The 17,958-nt window shown below is 40.5% G+C and overlaps 3 protein-coding genes across 26 annotated transcripts in view; all 3 read right to left on the bottom strand.

Moving 5' to 3' along the window:
• Positions 1–43: 43 nt before the first annotated feature.
• Positions 44–1,393, bottom strand: LOC117142092 (A-agglutinin anchorage subunit). The gene is made up of 3 exons (XM_033305975.1): positions 988–1,393; positions 613–935; positions 44–558 (listed from the first exon to the last, which is right to left on the bottom strand). The coding sequence occupies exons 1-3, from the start codon at positions 1,118–1,120 to the stop codon at positions 58–60; spliced, it is 957 nt and encodes a 318-aa protein (XP_033161866.1). The 5' UTR covers positions 1,121–1,393; the 3' UTR covers positions 44–57.
• A 175-nt stretch (positions 1,394–1,568) lies between these two features.
• LOC117140213 lies at positions 1,569–2,596 on the bottom strand. Its single transcript, XM_033303002.1, has 3 exons — positions 2,405–2,596; positions 2,041–2,351; positions 1,569–1,978 (listed from the first exon to the last, which is right to left on the bottom strand). The coding sequence occupies exons 1-3, from the start codon at positions 2,535–2,537 to the stop codon at positions 1,664–1,666; spliced, it is 759 nt and encodes a 252-aa protein (XP_033158893.1). The 5' UTR covers positions 2,538–2,596; the 3' UTR covers positions 1,569–1,663.
• A 492-nt stretch (positions 2,597–3,088) lies between these two features.
• LOC117141957 (protein phosphatase 1 regulatory subunit 12C) overlaps positions 3,089–17,958 on the bottom strand; it is a 29,713-nt gene continuing 14,843 nt past the window's right edge. For 5 of the 24 annotated variants that reach the window (XM_033305721.1, XM_033305722.1, XM_033305727.1 and 2 more), the window contains 9 exons: positions 16,114–16,944; positions 14,837–14,981; positions 14,529–14,771; positions 14,167–14,264; positions 13,928–13,990; positions 8,085–8,227; positions 7,927–8,017; positions 7,414–7,500; positions 3,940–4,354 (listed from right to left, as the gene is read on the bottom strand). In XM_033305721.1, coding sequence (XP_033161612.1) covers positions 4,268–4,354; positions 7,414–7,500; positions 7,927–8,017; positions 8,085–8,227; positions 13,928–13,990; positions 14,167–14,264; positions 14,529–14,771; positions 14,837–14,981; positions 16,114–16,944 — 1,788 coding nt within the window. In that variant the 3' untranslated portion in view covers positions 3,940–4,267. The other 19 variants (XM_033305717.1, XM_033305716.1, XM_033305719.1 and 16 more) reach the window with 13 other exon arrangements.

The raw sequence follows: 17,958 nt of genomic DNA, 5'->3' as shown, positions 1-17,958 counted from the left end.
GTTGTAAAAACCATATTAATGCTTTAATTAGAAAACTATTTCCGGTATATCATTTGCTTAAGGAGTAGCAGTAGTCGTAGAAGTTGTTGAGGAAGACGTTGTGGATGATTCAGTAGAAGAAGAGGAGGACGCAGTCGTTGGTGTAGATTCCGTTGATGAGGAAGCTGTGGATGAAGCAGTCGTTGATGAAGACTCGGAGGAGGACTCCGTTGAAGAAGCAGTCGATGAAGAATCAGAGGGAGACTGAGTCGTTGTAATCGAGCAGCTGGTCGGCCTGGTTGTCACACATGAGCTGGTGGTTGAGTCGAAGAAGGGCGTGGAAGCGCGGCAAGTCATGTAGAGGGCAACCCAGGTGGTTCCAGATTTCTGGCAGTACAGGTAACTGTTGCACGTGGAGTCGTCGGTTATTCTGGTAAAGAAGTAACTAGGATTGGTACTGGGCTCGCCAGCACTGCATAAATCCTCTTTCTGCGCAGCACTAGGAGTAGTCGTTGGAGCCACTGTAGTTGTTGTGGTTGGCTGATAAATACTGTTGCTACAGGTGGCATCCAATCCAAGCTAAAAGGTAACACATGTTAGTATGAATAATTTTTAAAGTCCCACAAAACCTACAAATTCGGAGGCACAAGACGGTACACAAACGGTTTCATACGTCGACAGAGCATCTATGTTACAGATCTCATCTGTGCCGCAGTTGTACACACTGCTGGTCAGCACATCGCCGTTGGAGGAGCAACGTGCATACTGGGTGCTGCTGACACAGGCGTATTTGGCGCCTGAGGAACACACTTCGCAATTAGCTCCATTTCCGCCAGAGCCTCCACACACGTCCAATATGGTCGAATTCAGCTCGGAGATCAGAGCACAAACGCTGTCAGAATTGGAGCAAACGGTGCCCGCAGGACACTCGATAACATCGCCAACTGGACCATTTTCTGAGGTAAGGAATAGAATGTTAATATGAAAGGACTGCGGGCCAGGACTTACTCATGCAATTCTGATAGCTATTCTGATCAACGCAGTACACATCGTTTTGCTCCAGACACGTCTGACATGACTGAGCTGCGACGAACGATAGTCCACATGCCATGATGGCCACCAAAGCGATTATCCTCTGCATGTTACTGCCAAAATTTTCGCACCTTTTGCTACGGTATTGCTGCTCCACCTGAACGATTTACTGATATGATCCCAACCATCCATCTGCCGTCTTATATAGCGGAGGAGCTCACTATGCATTAACCTTCAATTGTTTATGGGTTGATAATATTGTTTGTCAGATTTCGTTGTCTATGCCTGCCGAAAGTCTATCATCATAAAGTAATATTGAAGCGATCTAAATGACAGCAACATGCTTTTTAATTTTACGTACTTCATACCGGGAAATGCGGTTCATAAAGTGTAATCGTACATACAAATATGTATATATGGTATTTTTGAAGGTCTATTGACATTTCTGTTACCTTTTGAGTCACGTCTTTTCGCAATACATGCTTTCTAACCTTTAAGTTAACCAGATATTTTATAAAATCTGAAATTTAAACCTTCTTTTCTAGTTTTTTAACTTGCTTTATTAGCGCACAGCAGTTACAATAAACGAACATAACATATTTTCCAAATCCCATAATATAATTTAGACTTTAAGATCGTGAAATGATATATGTTATATGCATCCAGTTGGTTTTGTCGATACGCAAAGGCTGGTTGTAGAATCGAAATATGGCTTGGGTTGTTGGCAGGACATATAAACGGTGTCCCATGTGCTGGTTTCATTTCTTTGGCAGTAGAGATAAGTGTGACAGGAAGTATCCTCCTTGTAGATCGTAAAGAAGTACCAGGTTTCCTTAGGTATTTTAAGATCTTTTTCAGCTTCAGTACAAGCAGAATTTTTCTGCTCTGTACTGGGTGTGACAGTTGTCGGTGCTGCGGTAGTTGTTGTCGTGTATTCACTGTTGCTGCAACTAGCTCTCAAGTTGAGCTGCAAAAAACATAAAAAAGGGATTAGAACAAAGCTCAATTAAGTTATCCAGGAATACCTACAAAATCGAGAACACAAGAAGGCGTGCATATGTTGTCGTACTTTTCCAGTGATTCCGAACTGCAAATCTCATCAGTATCGCAGTCATAGATGTTGGAGTCGACCAAAACCGATTCGGAACACCTCGCAAATTGATTTTTGCTAACACAAGCATATTTCTGATCTGTGCACGATGCACACTTGTTTCCACCGGAGGTTCCACAGACATCGACTACAGATCCTGTTAGTTCAGAACTTTTCACACAAACATTTTTCGAGTTTGTGCAAACTGTATCGGCGGGGCAGCTTATCACGTTGCCAAAAGGTTTACTTTCTAAATGAAATCTTTTTAGAATTAAGTACTGCGGAACTTAATTCTTAACTTACTGATGCAATTCCTATATGAAGTTTGGTCTACACAGTACACATCGTTATCCGCTAGGCACTCCTGACATTCTAATGCCTTCACAATAGCTAGACCACAAAGAACAATGGCCAAAATCAGGAGAGTTCGCTTCATTCTCCCAAGCACTTTCAGTACATTCTCTGGTAAAACCCCAAAATAGTTTGACGTTTTCGTTCAATGCACTTGCAGTCTTATATAGCTAGGAAATGCAACTTTTAGTGACGTTTTTATAGCTCTTCTGATAATATTGTTTGTCAGATTTGGTTACACCTGTAAATTTACATCAATAAAGTAATATTAAAAGCTTTTCGACGCTGAAAAGGGCTGACTTGTAAATAACAATAGATTCCACACATTTGCTAACTTAAATCATGAATCATAACATAAACACGATCTGCAGATTTTTGGATTATTATTTACAAAACGAAGAATAACAAACAAAAAACAACAAATACCAAATAAATTTCTCATGTGAACCTTAAGGTTGATCTTATCAACAAATAAATAAAAACCACTAAATGCTGACAATAAAAAATATACGTCGAGTAAAAGATATCACCTTCAAAATAATTGGCAGCATGTTATCTAGGCGAAAATAAGTCAAATTCCGAGAAACACCTTAGTGCCCATTCATCCTTGGAAAGTCGGAAGGAAAACAATTTGGATTTGCTTGCGATCACATTTATTAAGTTTCGTATTTGAATCAAATTTTCATAAATATTTTCTCACACAATTTTACATATTACACAATTCACGTTCTTATGGTTGTTTATGCTTGATTATCGTTTCCATTTACGAGTAACACAAAATCTCTTAGGCGAATTTAATAAATAACAGAAATATGCATATGCGTATGATCATTTGTTTCGTTATAAGCGAAAGTAAAATATAGTACGATGTAAATGTATATAATACGTTTCGAAGTGAAGGAGAGAACTAAAAGTGTCTGCTTATCTTAACGTACTCAAATAATAATATAATAGAAATAATTGGGCATACGCAGTGAAGAACCCATCCCGATCTATAGGATAGCGCCATGGAGCTTTTGAGAAGTTGTCTCCTCAGTTGAAGGGTACACTATATATGTAGCTACTATAGCTTTGATGGTATCACCGATGCCTTTATCTATGCAGCACTAAAAACAATTACAATTGGATGATAATGATTACACTTAGTAAGTTGACGCGTGGGCTGGTTTCGGCACATCTCCGGAGTCTCATGAACCGGCGGTCTGGATCCTCGATGATATTACACATTGACATGTTGAACTTATGATTCTGTTGCTTTAAATATATATATGTATTATGTAATGTGTATATATAATTTATATATGAAAAAATATATATATTTATGTATTTATATGTATCATGTAGTTAAACTAATCTGTAATGTAACTAGGGCTCATTTGATGATTATGTTCTCAGTTTGTATGTAAAGGTTTTCGCTTTCCATTTCATTTCTTTTGATCTTCTGATCGTTATACATAACGCGTATGCTTATGTAAATATAGTTAAGCTTGATTTGTGTAAGTTTATTTATAATTTGCTCTATTTCGTATATAAAATTTGACCAAATACATAAGATTTCTTTATATAAAACGAACGAAACAATTCTCAACGATATTTGAAACATGGTTTCACCTAATGCTTAACGGCCTAACACAAATAATAAACAAATTTTGAAATTTTCACGCGAATATCCGGCTTTCGCTTGCATCGCTTGCTTGCTTTAACATTCATATTCATTCTTTTTCAGCCTTCTTCCAGCTGGTAACTAAAGTAAAATTGTTGCTTCTCGATGATATAGGTTCTCAGACATACATACACTGAAAGTAAAACATAATTTCATTTACTTAATTTGCTAATTACTCTAATCAACGCGGCGTTCTCCTCCTTCAGGCGATGATTATCCGACTTGTAGGCATCGAGTTGCTGTTGAACGGATGAGATGAAATTCAAATTAGTACAGTTTATAGAGATATCCAAATGGGTATACGTTTATGGCGGGGGAGGCACAGATCTTGGAGTTAGATGTGCATGGGGCATGCTTCGTTAATCTATTGGGAATGCGGTAGCCGCAGCCACAGCAGCAACAACAACAGAAACAACAAGAAACAATTAGTAATTACTTAAAAATGGAACTCATCTGGACGCCCTAATCTCGAGAATAAAACCAGATAGCATGCACTTAACCACAAAACTACACTCGAAACATAGGCGCTTAGATAATTGTCTCTGCGAAATCTGATTCGTGTGATCTTTATGACGCGTGTCGTGTGCTGTGATAAGCGAGCTATAGACGAAATCGGAATCGATCATATAATGTCGAATGAATCTCATGAATTTGGATGCCTGATGCGAGTGTTCCATAGATATACACCCACCCAATGTGGCGTATTCAAACAATAAACAGCAGTAATCGAATAAGATCGACAGTGAGCAAAATTTTGTTTATTTCATATAGATATATGCATGTATATATATATAACTCAAAATCGGTCGATGGTCTTGTGGTTGAAAACACACAGAAGGGTAAACAAAATGGCAGATAAAACTTGTAACAATAGTAACAACAAGAGGTATAAATCCATAGTATAGTTTAATAGACATTATTTAAAGAGTAGAGTATTAAGTAAGTATTGTTTATATGTACATTCAGAGTGTTTCAAAATGTTGGTTGATTGAAAGCAACTTCATATCTTATACACTTTTTAGAACAATGGTTTGATTCTCTACTTTCTATCCTAATAAAACAAATATATCAATCATTAAGGCGCAATACATTTTGAAGAGTTTGCCATTTCCAACCATTCTCCATCAGTTTGAAACACTCCATGTTACAGTTATAGCTAAATATATTTTATTATATTCTTTATATGTGGTATGTGTATAACAACAAAACAACAGCCAGCTCATAATATTGGGTCGCAGGTTCTTAGAATTGGCTCAATTGAGTGTCAGTGGTGGGGCATTTACCGTTAAGCATCCAGCATCACCAACTAGACCACTTCGCTCTCCCTGATGATCGACTTTTGGAGACCCTATTTGAAGTCTCCAGATCCTTGGGCCGCTAATCGCCGATGCTGTTTTTTATTTCTTTTCTTTTTTGGTGGTGGGGACTTGATGTTTGATCTCGTTGGTTTCGATGAGCTTTACTTTGATTCGAGAGTGGGCTAACTTTTGATTTATAAGTACTTATCAACCGTACAGCGGTCTGTAGTTACCATATGATATAGTTTGATATAAATTACATTTCAAATTCGCAACAATTGCACCTAGCGAATTTAGTAGATTACCAAAAACGAACAAGCCGTGTGATTAATATTTTACTATTCAAAAATTAACTACTTTTGAAGTTTGCGGTTTTATCAAAGGGTCCGTAGTATATAGTAACTCCCAGGGAGTAGTAGTATATAGTATTGTTAAAGTTTTATATTACCAGTGACCAGTCCAAAGCCAATGAGCTCAATGTTAACTTAAATTTAGCTACGATACATTTAGTTATTGTGGTTTCGGTTATGCTTAAATATCCATATAATATTTTTAACGACATCGAAGTGTGTTAAGTATTGTATTGTAACGAACCAGGAGCAAGAAAAACATCGGTGATTATTGGTTATCGATGTAGTCCTGGCAAAAACATCGATGCTTTTCTAGTTCTAATAGAAACGATAAAACGATATTCGCGACATTGTGCTTTGTGAGCAAGGGGTCGTGAGAATTTTGGGGTGTACAGAGGTGGTCAAAAGTATTTACACAACGAGCTTTTTTTTCAATTGTCAACTAATTGAAAAAAAAGCTCGTTGTGTAAATACTTTTGACCACCTCTGTATGTGGGCTGGTGCTGGGCAATCTAAATGCTTTTCTGATCTGCGCCTATTTGGTCTTGGCCAGCTGACTCTGAGCCGAGGTGGTCAGCTTGGAGACGACCCGCGTTAGGGCCCGATTCTCGGCTCGCAGACGATCGTTCTCAGTCTTTAGCTTCTGCAATAGCTAAAATCACACAAAAAAATAAGGACAACAGCGGCGACGCAAGAAAAGTAAGTGGAAAATAGGCATGTTTTCGTTTGAGCGATTGCCGATAATCGATTGTTTCGATAGTTTCGATTGTTTGTTCGATCGATGAGGCGCGTGGGAAGAGAGAGAAAAAAGAAAATCAAATTTGAGTGAGCGTATTGTTCAATGAGAGCGCTTTTGTTTAAAATTTGTAACAATTAGGTGAGTGCGATTGGTAGACGTATAACGATAAACGTGTAACGTATAAGCGCATGGGAACAGTGACCAAAAATCATAAAAGGTGGCGAATGACACAGCGAGAGATTGAGCGAGTGATGAATTGAGATGCGATGATGACAGAGAAACATAATGGTCTTGAGATGAGAACATGTCTGATGTCTGTTGTTGCTGTGGTGTGATATGAAAAAATAACCATAGAAAACAAATATATGATCTGATCACGAGGCGAAGGTGGGGCAAAAATAAATTGGCATGGGAAATCAAAGCGATCGCTTCACTGTACAGCGGGGTGGCATAAAACAAGTACTATACACGGGGGGAATTTGGTAAATCAATTTCAAATCAAGTGGCATGGCATTCACACACAGAAGACGGCTAGTCAACTAGGTGTTCTATATGGTGGCCGAGAGGGAAAGGCAATCATAAAAGTAAAGATTAAACTATAAAGGTGAGAGAAACGTGTGCTCCAACTCAGTGCGAAAGGGGTATTATGGCTTTGGGTTATAAGAACAGAACAGCTCAATTCGAGTTAATAATAAGGGGGGTTAATAAATCAGGATTTGAGACATGCAACAAGGCTTTTCTGGGGGGAAAAGTATCACAAACTCTTGGACAAATCATGTGGGGGATGGAATCAAAATAAAAATAAACCAATATAGCAATCAATTTGGGGGTCCTGTTCTCAGAACACAAAAACAGCAACAGCGGCGGCACTTTTAACGCTTACGGTTAGCAAAGGACACTTTTGTAATTACCTTGAGCTCTTCTTCCAACTCGGAAAGCTTGCGTTCCATAGCTCTTCTTTCGCGTTTCTCAAGTTCAGATAGTGAATTTTTCGTTGTCTGCGAATGTGAAATGAAACAAGATGTGGTTTTGCGATTTTTGTTTTTCGATTTTGATTCGGGTCTTGGTTTTTCTTGTTCAGTTTTGTGGTGTAGTTGTTTGTTGGGAATTCATATTTTTGTTCAACGGATCGAAAAAACATATATATGTATGTATATACGACAGAGCGGGGTGTAAAGAGCGAAAGAGAGCGCGAGCAGTAAGCTTCACATGAGGGGGAAAAAGAGGCAGCGAGGTGGGTGGTTTTTGTGTGTTAAAGATATATAGTAAATATATTTTGGTGGCATCCTTGAACTAAGTTTATGGTGTTGCGTGTTGTTTTGTTGTTGGTTACTGCTGGCAGTTTCGGTATTGGTTTATCGGCTTTTAGTTTTTATAGTGGACTGATGTGGGCGTGGCATGTTAGGGGCGTGGCATGTACTTACGGCATTGGCGAATCTCTCGAGCGTTGCACGTGTCTGGACGGCTTCATCGTCCTTCTGCTTGAGCATCTGCCTCAGCTTATCGTTCTCCAATCTACAAAGGATTATCGTTTATATTCGGATTATATACTTTGAGGTTCTTGGAGGGGAGCTTCACTCACTTTTCCGCTTCCCAGAGCGCCTTGTAGTCAATGCCATCGCCATTCTCCGTCTTGTCATTGCTGCTGGAGCTCTTTGACTCGCTGGTGGTGGCCGTACTCGCGGTGCTGCCCAGCCGGGAACGGGATGTCCGCTCACTGCCACTCTGTAAAGGAGAAAAAGAAAATTTAACTAATTTTAGCAACTGGGAAAAGTCAAATTTGGAAAATCAACTTTTAGACAATTTCAATTACTTTTTCTACTACTTCTTATTTTTTTTAAAAATTTCAATGTTTGCTCTTAAAATCCTTACGCTTTTTGAATTGCAAATAATATTTTAGTATTTTATAATTTTCAAATATCTTTACTATTCTAAATAAATTTCAAAATAATAATTCAGATATCTAAGTACTTAATTTTATACCAATAAAAACAACAACAACAACAGCATAAAGTAATTCAATAGAAACCGACTTAACCAGTACACCTGCTTACTTCATATCCCTCACTCTTCTCCGAGGAAGCACTAATGGATCTCTGTGCCGCGCTCTTCGACCGCGTGCGATTGCGAGACTTGCGCTCCTGTTCACGCAGAGAGTTGCTCCTCGTGGCTGCGATGGCGGCCACAGTGGCTCCGGCACTGGTTACCCCATTCGAGGATGGACCACCATAGGCTCCATTCAGGCTGCTATTCGATGCCGACAGCGATTTGGTCTTCAGTAAACGAGAACTCTTGAACGAATTGGACGAACTCAAACCGGGTGACTTGAAGGTCAGAGAGGCGGTGGTCACACCCTTATCATAGCTACTCGAATAGGGGCTGACATATCGATCGCTTGTGGAGTACGAAGATCCCGCCGAGGAATAGGAGCTGGGATTGTACCTGGAACTGTCGTAGCCACCGCTGCCTGTACCATTCGAGGCCGAGGAGGAGGAGGACGACGAGACGGTGGATAGAGAGGAGGAGAGAGCAGAGGCTTTAGATTGGCCGTAACTATGGCTCTGGCTTATATGCTTGCCCACCACTAGGTGGCCATAGTGATGACCACCGCTTGTGGCCGCCGAACCCGAAGCAGATGAACTGGCGGTGGGCTGGAGCTGCAGATAGTAGCGATTGCCCTGGTGCGTTTGCGTTTTAGTTGCTGGCATGGCGGCATTGGACGCAGAAGCAATGGATGCGGCATGGCATGTGGAGGCGGATGAGGTTACACCTGTCGATGTGCCACTGCTTGCGGTTGGCTGATGGGAATGCTGATTCGAATAGTGGTTGCTGGTGCTGGTGAACTGCTGATGCTGATGAAGATGATGATGATGATGCTGCTGCTGATGGAGCTGATACTTGGACGCCCCGTAATCGTAGCGACTGCCCGCATTACCATAAGAACTCCGACCAGCACCTCCTCCGCCGTACAAACTCTCCCTCGAGCTGTACACACTGGCATAGGGACTCTGGTAACTGGAGGCGCCACTGCTGCTGGGAAAGTAGCCCGTGCTCAAGGGACGACCAGTGCTGCCGGAGCTGCTATAGCTACTTCCGTTGTAGTTATAGGCTCCGGAAGCACCACTTGATGGAGCCATTCGCGAGCTGGAGGACAACGATCGACGCCGACTGGACAGCGGCGCCTGGGTTCTTGATCTCGAGCGAAAGGACATCTCGCTGATGGAAACTATAAGAACGTGGGCACCATTAGTTTGCCATCTCGCCTGGCACTTCGTATATCAATCGGCAGTGCCAAAGTGCAATTACGCTTAAGCAGTTTCGACCAAAAACCACATGATCTGAATGATCTTTCCTATTGGAGGGTAATTGCCATCTGGCTACAGGTTTGCAAAGACTTTATATTTGGTAAATCGTTCCCAATTTCGCATAAATAAACCATTAATTGCTTAGACACATCTTTCTTTAAGTAGTTTTGAATAATTCGATGAAATGTACTCTATAAACTAAAATCAAATTAATTTTCAAAGAAAAAAAAATCGCTAAAATAGCTTTAATTGACAAGAAAAATCTTTTATGAATATGGACAGCTGTCATTCAAAAAAGACTCTTTGAACTTTAGTTCGACTTTGGATTCAAGATGCTATATAAAGAACGCATTTGAACGAAAGATACCCCTGGGAATTATTCCCAATTAGAGGGCATTTCAACATCGATTCTGATCGATTTGTGTTCCAATTATAGACGCGCACACAAAAGGCAATTACAATTAAAATCAAAGCGAACATACAAAATGTTCTTGAATTCGGCATAAACAAAAATAAAGGAAAAACAAACAGCTTTTCGGTGTGTTTACATGTGTCCATATATCCCGGCTTGTATACTAGACGTCTACATTTTCGATTTGGAAAACGCAATATTGACATGTGGTTTGGGAATCGGTTTTGGACGTGCACCGGGAAAACCAAAAATGACGTCAAGGCATACATTTTGACAATTTTCATTTCGGTTTTCGACGTATTTATGTTCATATACCTCCACTGGCACTAGGGGCTTCTGTTGGATCTCGACGGGATGCTTTTGTTGGGATTGAAAACACATAGAAAACGTGATATATGGATGCGAATATCCCGCTGCCGGCCTGGTATTTATTTGTTTCTCTAAGATGATGCCTCTCATCCTCCGCCCACGCGATACAAAACAACAAACATGAAACCGACCGTCAGACAAGAAAACGTTTTTCTTTTCAAGCGATTTTCCAATGCATATAATTCATGACGAACCGTCTCGGTTTCCTACTAGACTCATTTCATTCTGTGTATCTGCCCGTTTAAATGGCTCTATCTATAGGACAATCGCCCATGAATGAAGCGCCTTTTTAATGTTTGGTCTTTTGCAATCATTTCCCCCCATTTATGCCTTCTGTATATTGTGGTAATTCAAACATTTTGCTTGGCTAATATCGCGTAAAATGTATATAAAGCAAGCTTTTAAAAATACAATTTTCTGTTGTGTCATGGCGAAGATAAATGAACTAGCCGGGTCGCAGAGGCATCGTAAAAAAGATTAGGAAATAGACGTAAATCAAGTCAAAGGATAAATACTAGCCAAGTGATTTGGCAATTTTCAAGACAAGTATTTATAAAAACATGATTAATACTTGCAAACTTTAAATGAAAAATTCAATGCTAGTATTGTTTAAGCAATTAATATTTTGAATTAAAATTTGACTTTTAATATACTTTTTTTTCAGTTCTCTTGTTAAACTTTAACATTTGTGGCCACGAAAAAAATACATATAAATTAGGCACGTTCACGAAATCAAATTAAAAACTTATCAAAATAGTTGACCATATTTGCAAAAGCCAACTGGTAGGAGCATCAACTTGAAATGTCCAAAAATTATGCGCAGTTGGCCAAAAAAGGCAACGCGGAGCGATTCCATCAACTGAAAACGATTCAACTTTTTGCGGCCGGCAGTCAAATCATCAACTTTGGTTTGGCAAATCCCCTCCAGCTGCCCCTGTGATCCCAGGGGTAAACTGATCTAAGCTGCAATAGCAGTTGATTTTTTTTTTGCGCCCCAACAATTCTTTGACACATTTGACAGGTCTTGTGGTTTTTGGTCTCTCGTTGCACTTGACGTATTGAATTCTTGAGTTTAATTGGGATTTACATTGAGATTTAGACTTGTTTGATTGGATTAGCTGGGTTCGGGTGATCTGAACTGAATCGAACTGAGATGATCCGCTGTGCTGGGCGCACAAAACTCAACTGTGTTGCTGGCAGGCGATTTGAAATGTTTTATTTGAAAGCGAACGATCGGAAATAAACACGAAAGAGCAGCGAAAGAGTGCCCACATGAAGCTAAGAGCCAAATGAAGAGCGGAAAAGCCGGAAAAATGAAGAAAAAAATAGAGAAATAAAATGTGGCGGCATATTTTCAACTCAAATATGAAGACAAGAAATAATAAGAGCAGGGAAAGGAGCCAAATTTTCACTTGAAATTGCGCACACGAAAAATTCGTTGTGCGAGTTTTTCACCTGGTTGAGCCCACATCTAAATTTAGTAAATCGCACACGTATTTGGCCCAATGTCCGAGACGCAAAATTGTTAACTATGCTGGGGTCAGAAGAAACCAGGGAAACACAAACGCAAACGAGAGCACTGCAAACTGGGCCAAAAGGCGAAGCACAGTCATTGACACATGACTGCAACGTAACTGGGAAAATTCGTGAAAAAGCAGACAGAGGAAAGCGCGAGCATAGGAAAAACTATTTTTGTTTGCGTTTAAATTTAGCGTTAAGTGCGCGACAGAAGACAGGAGAATCCAATTTGGGGAGTTGCTGCCTCCTACCCCCTCATAACTGGGCCAAAATCAGACCCCTTCGTGCAGAGTTTATGGTTTCGTTGGATGCATTTTCCGGCTATAAATACCGCATGACGATCCTTTCGCCGCAGGGAGAGAGAATGAGGAAGCAAATGCCTGCAGCAAGCTGTTATAAATTTAGCCGCACATTTTCTCGCTTTTTCTGCAAAGTTCAACGGACGTGTGCCAGCTTTTCTTATTATTGTGCGCTTCTCAATATAGAATCAGATATTTCCTTCGGCTTGGGTCGTGCCTCTGTAATTGCCCAATTTATTATAAAATGCAAAACTGTCTGCGCAGACGATTGTGAAAGTGATTTCCCCCAGATGCCCCAGCATTTGCGAGATGAAAACTAAAAAGTAGAATAAATGCACAATGGCACACTTGACATCGTCAATCAAAGAGCGTCAGATGGTCAGCCGTCACTTTGGATGGATCGTTTGGGGGAACACATGCTGAAAATTGCATACTATTACTTAGTTCCTCACGCCACAGGCAAACGAATAGTTAAAGCCACAAATTCCAGGAAAATATAGTTCCCAAAATGAAATTTCCATTTCAAAAGGAAGGTATCAAACAAATTTAGACATTGTGTTGCATCATTCACTTCATGTGGATGTAGACCTCAGCAAAATTTCAGACAAGTAAATTACCAATTAAATTCGCTTTTAATGATTGAGTGTATTTTTAGCAATAATTCACAATGGGGAAATATGAATTGCTACTTGAAATATGCTAAACAAAGTGGTCATTTATGAAGAGTATCTATAGCTTTTCTATCTTCTTAAAGAACCCACATTTTCCCCTACATCCCATTTTTAAAATCAACCAATATAAACGATATCAAAATATTTAGCATTTATCAATGCTAAACCGAATGTAAGATTTACGGTCTGTCTTTAATGAACCAATGTTCGAAACAATTAATAACTTTTTATAGGAACAAGCAGAGCGAGCGCACGTTAATGACAAGATGCACTCAGAAATTGTGTCAGATTTTAATAATAGGCGACACCGGCGCTGACACTTGCTCAGATAAATTGTTAACAGGTTCTCGGGCCGGGACAGACTCGTGATTTCTATGGACGCAAATTGGATGCGCACTAATAGTTCTGACCTCGGCCATGAAAGGATTTGCAGTTGCCTTGCACTTACACTCGGAATCCCACACGAAACCATACCGAGAACCCACAATGCCACGTGCGCACATTCAAAGTGGCAAATCATAATTTCGTTTTTTTGGGTCGTCCGCTAATTGGACCAGACATACGATGGAGACGAGAAAATTGTGGGCCAAATGCATGGAGGAGGGGCACACTACACACAAGCTACTTTGAAGGACGCGGAGTGCTCTAAAATTGTGACAAGGTGTGACGAAGGCAAAGGCACAACGAACACATGTGGTGGTCAGGTGCAGCTCGGAAATAAAAGGCTGACACAAAAATATTTTCTAATTGCTTGGCAAGGTGTGAAATATTCAATAATATTGATGCTGTTGCTGTTGTTCTTGTTGGTAGTTCACATATGGTAAGCACTAATTATCGGTGGACAGACTCACCTCCTTCTCCTTCTCCTCGTTGTCGTTGTTGGACGATTCGTTCTGTCGCTCGGGATCCAGTTCCTGCAGCAGAACAAAAGGCATTTTCAATTTAGCATTTAGAATTTTCCCATTCTTCCGACTAATTAGCAATTTGACTGAGAATAGTTGGCATACGGCACTTCGACCATGGCTCATTTATTCTGACAAACTGCCTGGCAATTAGGCACACAAATGATGTATCTCCCAACCATACTTACATCCATATCGATGTGCACCACGCCCGTTGATCTGCGCTTCGGCTTGCGCCGCCTCTGAATGACCGTCTGTGTGCGATTGTCGTTCTCCTTATCATTATCTGTTAAAAAATTGAAAAAAAAAGCAAGTTAGTAAGCGAAAAGTCTGATTCAGCTTTAACTTTAGGTACAACAATAATCTTTTGTTCAGAGAATAACCTATTCAATAATCAAGATATAACTAAGACAAAGTCTTAGGCTCTAGCTTTACAACTACTTTGTTACATTACAAGTGAATGTAGCCATAGTTACTACTACTATAAGAGACCTATACATCTCAACAATTGCTGTACATGATTCCCTAGCATTCCTCGACTTTTCCTTACCCTTATCGTCATGGTTTGACGTGGCATTTGGTGCCGTAGCCGCTGTATGATTGGCACTGGTTGCAGACACTGAATTGGAGGTTGAGTTGCTGGTCGTGTTCGCTGCAGTGGTCGCCCCCGTGGACGTGGCGTTCGTCTCAAATTTGCGAACTGAGGGCGTGACATAGGCACTGTTGTTGGTGCCCTCGCTGGGCGCGGAAACTGGACGACCCACAGAGTTGAGCGACTGATTGGAAGCATTTACTGTAAGGTAAGTAGTTATTACTATTTATACGAAAGTTGAGCAGAAAATATCCTTGATAACTTACGTGCATTGGGACCGCTGCTGATGCGCCGCTGGACACCAGTTGTGGTTGATAAGTTGGCGGCTGCCATTACCGCCGGAGCACTGGGTATGATGGTGCTGTTGTTGGGCGGATATGTGCCACCGCTGGTTATGTCCTCCAACTTGAACTGCATGGATAAAGAACCATTTACCAATTGCTCAATTCAGTTATGAAGATACAATGTTAAATATCAATATATGTTTTGAAATGTTTCTCTATAATTGTCGTATTTGTTTGGGTTGTGTGCGATGTATTTGTTCTTACAAGAAGCTATGCCGTGTCTTGAATCATTCGAATGCAGCGGGAGTTAGTTTATACTAAACATTTAGTAGTAATCAACACGTATCAGCCACCATTTCCATTTTGGATCCATCAGTTAGAGCCCGCAACCCATTACCTAAGCTAAGCACTTCTGCATTTCCCTGAACCAGTATAGTGTAGTTAAATTAGTTGAACAAAAATGTAAATGTTTATAAAGTAACATGCAAGTCGTTATATATTCTAATATATAATTAGTATCTTTTGGTAAACCGGATGTAATAAAAAAGTCATTTAAATAAATTAATAAACATAAATGCAAATGCATCGGCCAATTTGGTAAGATATTTTGAAGCATGTAATATTTATACAAAATGTTTATCAGCCAAATGAATAGTATTGGTATCTAAGTACATAAATACGAAAACCATTTAAAATAAAAAGTGAATAATACATAAGAATTTAGTTAAAGATAAAATTACTTATTTGTTGAGTACATCAAGCACAAGTTACGCGCAAATAAAAACATGAATAAGTACAGATGCGTAGATACAACTAAATGCAAAAGATCTTAAAATAAATCATTCAGGCGTTTGATCATAAAATACATATTTAAGTCAGCGAATCACTTTATTAATTATATTTCGCCGAAAAGCAAAGTTTCTACAATCAAAAAATATGAATAAGTGACGAAATCGAAATGATATAAAATAATGACCTTAAATTAAATTGCGAAAATTCAAAAATCCATATGGAAACGATGGGGTTATTTTATGAATTCGACCAAAGCGAGGGATAATTCCACATTTTTCTAAGCAGAAGTTCTCCATTAACTATACATACACTAATCAAAATAAATCCATGCTACACACTTAGAGATTAACAAAAGTATTTACGGCGCACACGAATTTGGCAACCGATCGAAAAAATAGTCTTGACGTATATTGAGGATTAGGCTATCGGATTCGCTTAGAGGGCGTAGTTGGGTAGTGTGGGCATACCTTGGAGCCGGCATCGAATTTCAGGCGCCAAGACGGACGCCGTTCCGTTGCCGAAGTTGAAGACGAGGATGCAGCTCCACTTGCACCACCTGCACCTACACCAGCACCACCACCAACTCCTCCTCCTCCCGCGCTGCTGTCCGTTGTGCGTCGGGCGTATAGACTGAGTAGCGAGTCCCGGGCATTGAAGTCCGGATGTGAGGACACGGGCGAGGCGGTATCGGACTTCGTTTCCGATTCCTGGCTGCCGGACAGACCCCGCTTGTCCCGCAAGCGCACTGGACTCTCGAGGGCAGCGGGCGTGGTGGCCGCCGAGGATGATTTGATAGCTTCTGTGCTCGGGGCAACAGGAGCCGGAATCAGTGGCAGATCCGTGGGCCTGACATGTGTTGGCTCCTCGGCCTTGTCCTCGCTGGAACTTTTGGCAACTGGGTCAGTCTTGTGTGGCGATCTTATGCTCTCTACATTATCAGAGCTTTCGGGAAGCCTCTCTCGCCTGGGCATTATCGTATAGCTGGCACTGACCACCGTCTGATCCTGATCACCCTCCGGATCACTATTGGCATCGGCTTCGCCCTCGGTCGACAGCGATCTTCGCACGGGAGCGGATAGCGTAAAACTAGCAGTGGTATCGTTCTGACTCTGGCCAGCTGGAGGACTGGACACCACCTCCTCGATCTCCGTCTCATCGGTGGCCGTTGTTGTGGTGGGTATTATAGCTGGCGGTGGTGTGGTGGGCGGTGGCGGTGGTTGCAGTTCGTCCTGCTGCTCATTGGTGTCGAGGATCGATGGAGTTGGAGCTGATGTCGATGATGCAGAGCTTGTTTCGTTCTGTTAATAATATTAGTTCGGAACAAATAAAAAACAGTTGTCCTAAGGCGATGGACGCGAGTGTGTTTCAAACAAAAATCAAATAATTTCTCACTATTTATATAACATATATGTGAATATCAATTGCATACTATAATGATACATAGGATGACCCGATTTGTTTACGCATGCAAATGGGACATGCAAAATGATAATCATCAACATATTCCATAGACATACAGTTTATTGCTATATAAATACATAAATATAGAACCTAGTGAGTAGTAGAGAACTGAACATAGATATAACTTAAGAGCTGTAACATATGTAAGTTGGAATGGTAATTAGGCTATGGTTCGCTGATCTGGAGCTGCTGATGATCGGAAAACATAAGTATAAAGCTACGCTATATAGAGTACTCAAAATCGATGAGGCGGATGCGGGGCGGGTCAAAGGGCGTGGCTGGGCGGAGCGGAGCTGGGCGTAGGCGCATTACGCAGAAACTGAACTCAACTTGATTGGTTAAATGCGATACTGCGATCGATCACGAACGAATAATAATAATAATCAAACGGGAGCCAACGTACGCTAAATGAGCATTGATTGATCGATGAGACTGGATCTGATTGAAATGATGACAGCTTGGGGCTGCTTTCTTTGTGGAATGAGACAACAGAATGCAGCAGGTTTCAATTATAACGAATACTTCCAAATTTTGTATTAAGATCGATACTCAAGTTGCTAGCAAACCGTTGAAGTACTCGATTTACTAAGAGCACATCAATGAGTTCATTGAATTTAAATACTTTTTTAAGTATATTCATAGCATACTTCCTAGGGCATTTTGGAACCTGTTGCATTCAGCTTACTACACGATATTTTCTAAACTACAATCACTATTTTAGTACATGTTTCACTCACTCACACGAACAACTAATGCTATTGTTTAAATATATAATGACTGCGTTTGAGTGAGTGAACAAAATCGAACACATAAACAGAAAGGGATATCCAAACAATGGGAACACCATAACC

Source organism: Drosophila mauritiana, chromosome 3L (assembly GCF_004382145.1).
Source record: "Drosophila mauritiana strain mau12 chromosome 3L, ASM438214v1, whole genome shotgun sequence".
Taxonomy (NCBI): Eukaryota; Metazoa; Arthropoda; class Insecta; order Diptera; family Drosophilidae; genus Drosophila; species Drosophila mauritiana.
Note: the sequence above shows the minus strand (reverse complement) of the source record. Positions and strands in the feature narration are given on the sequence as shown.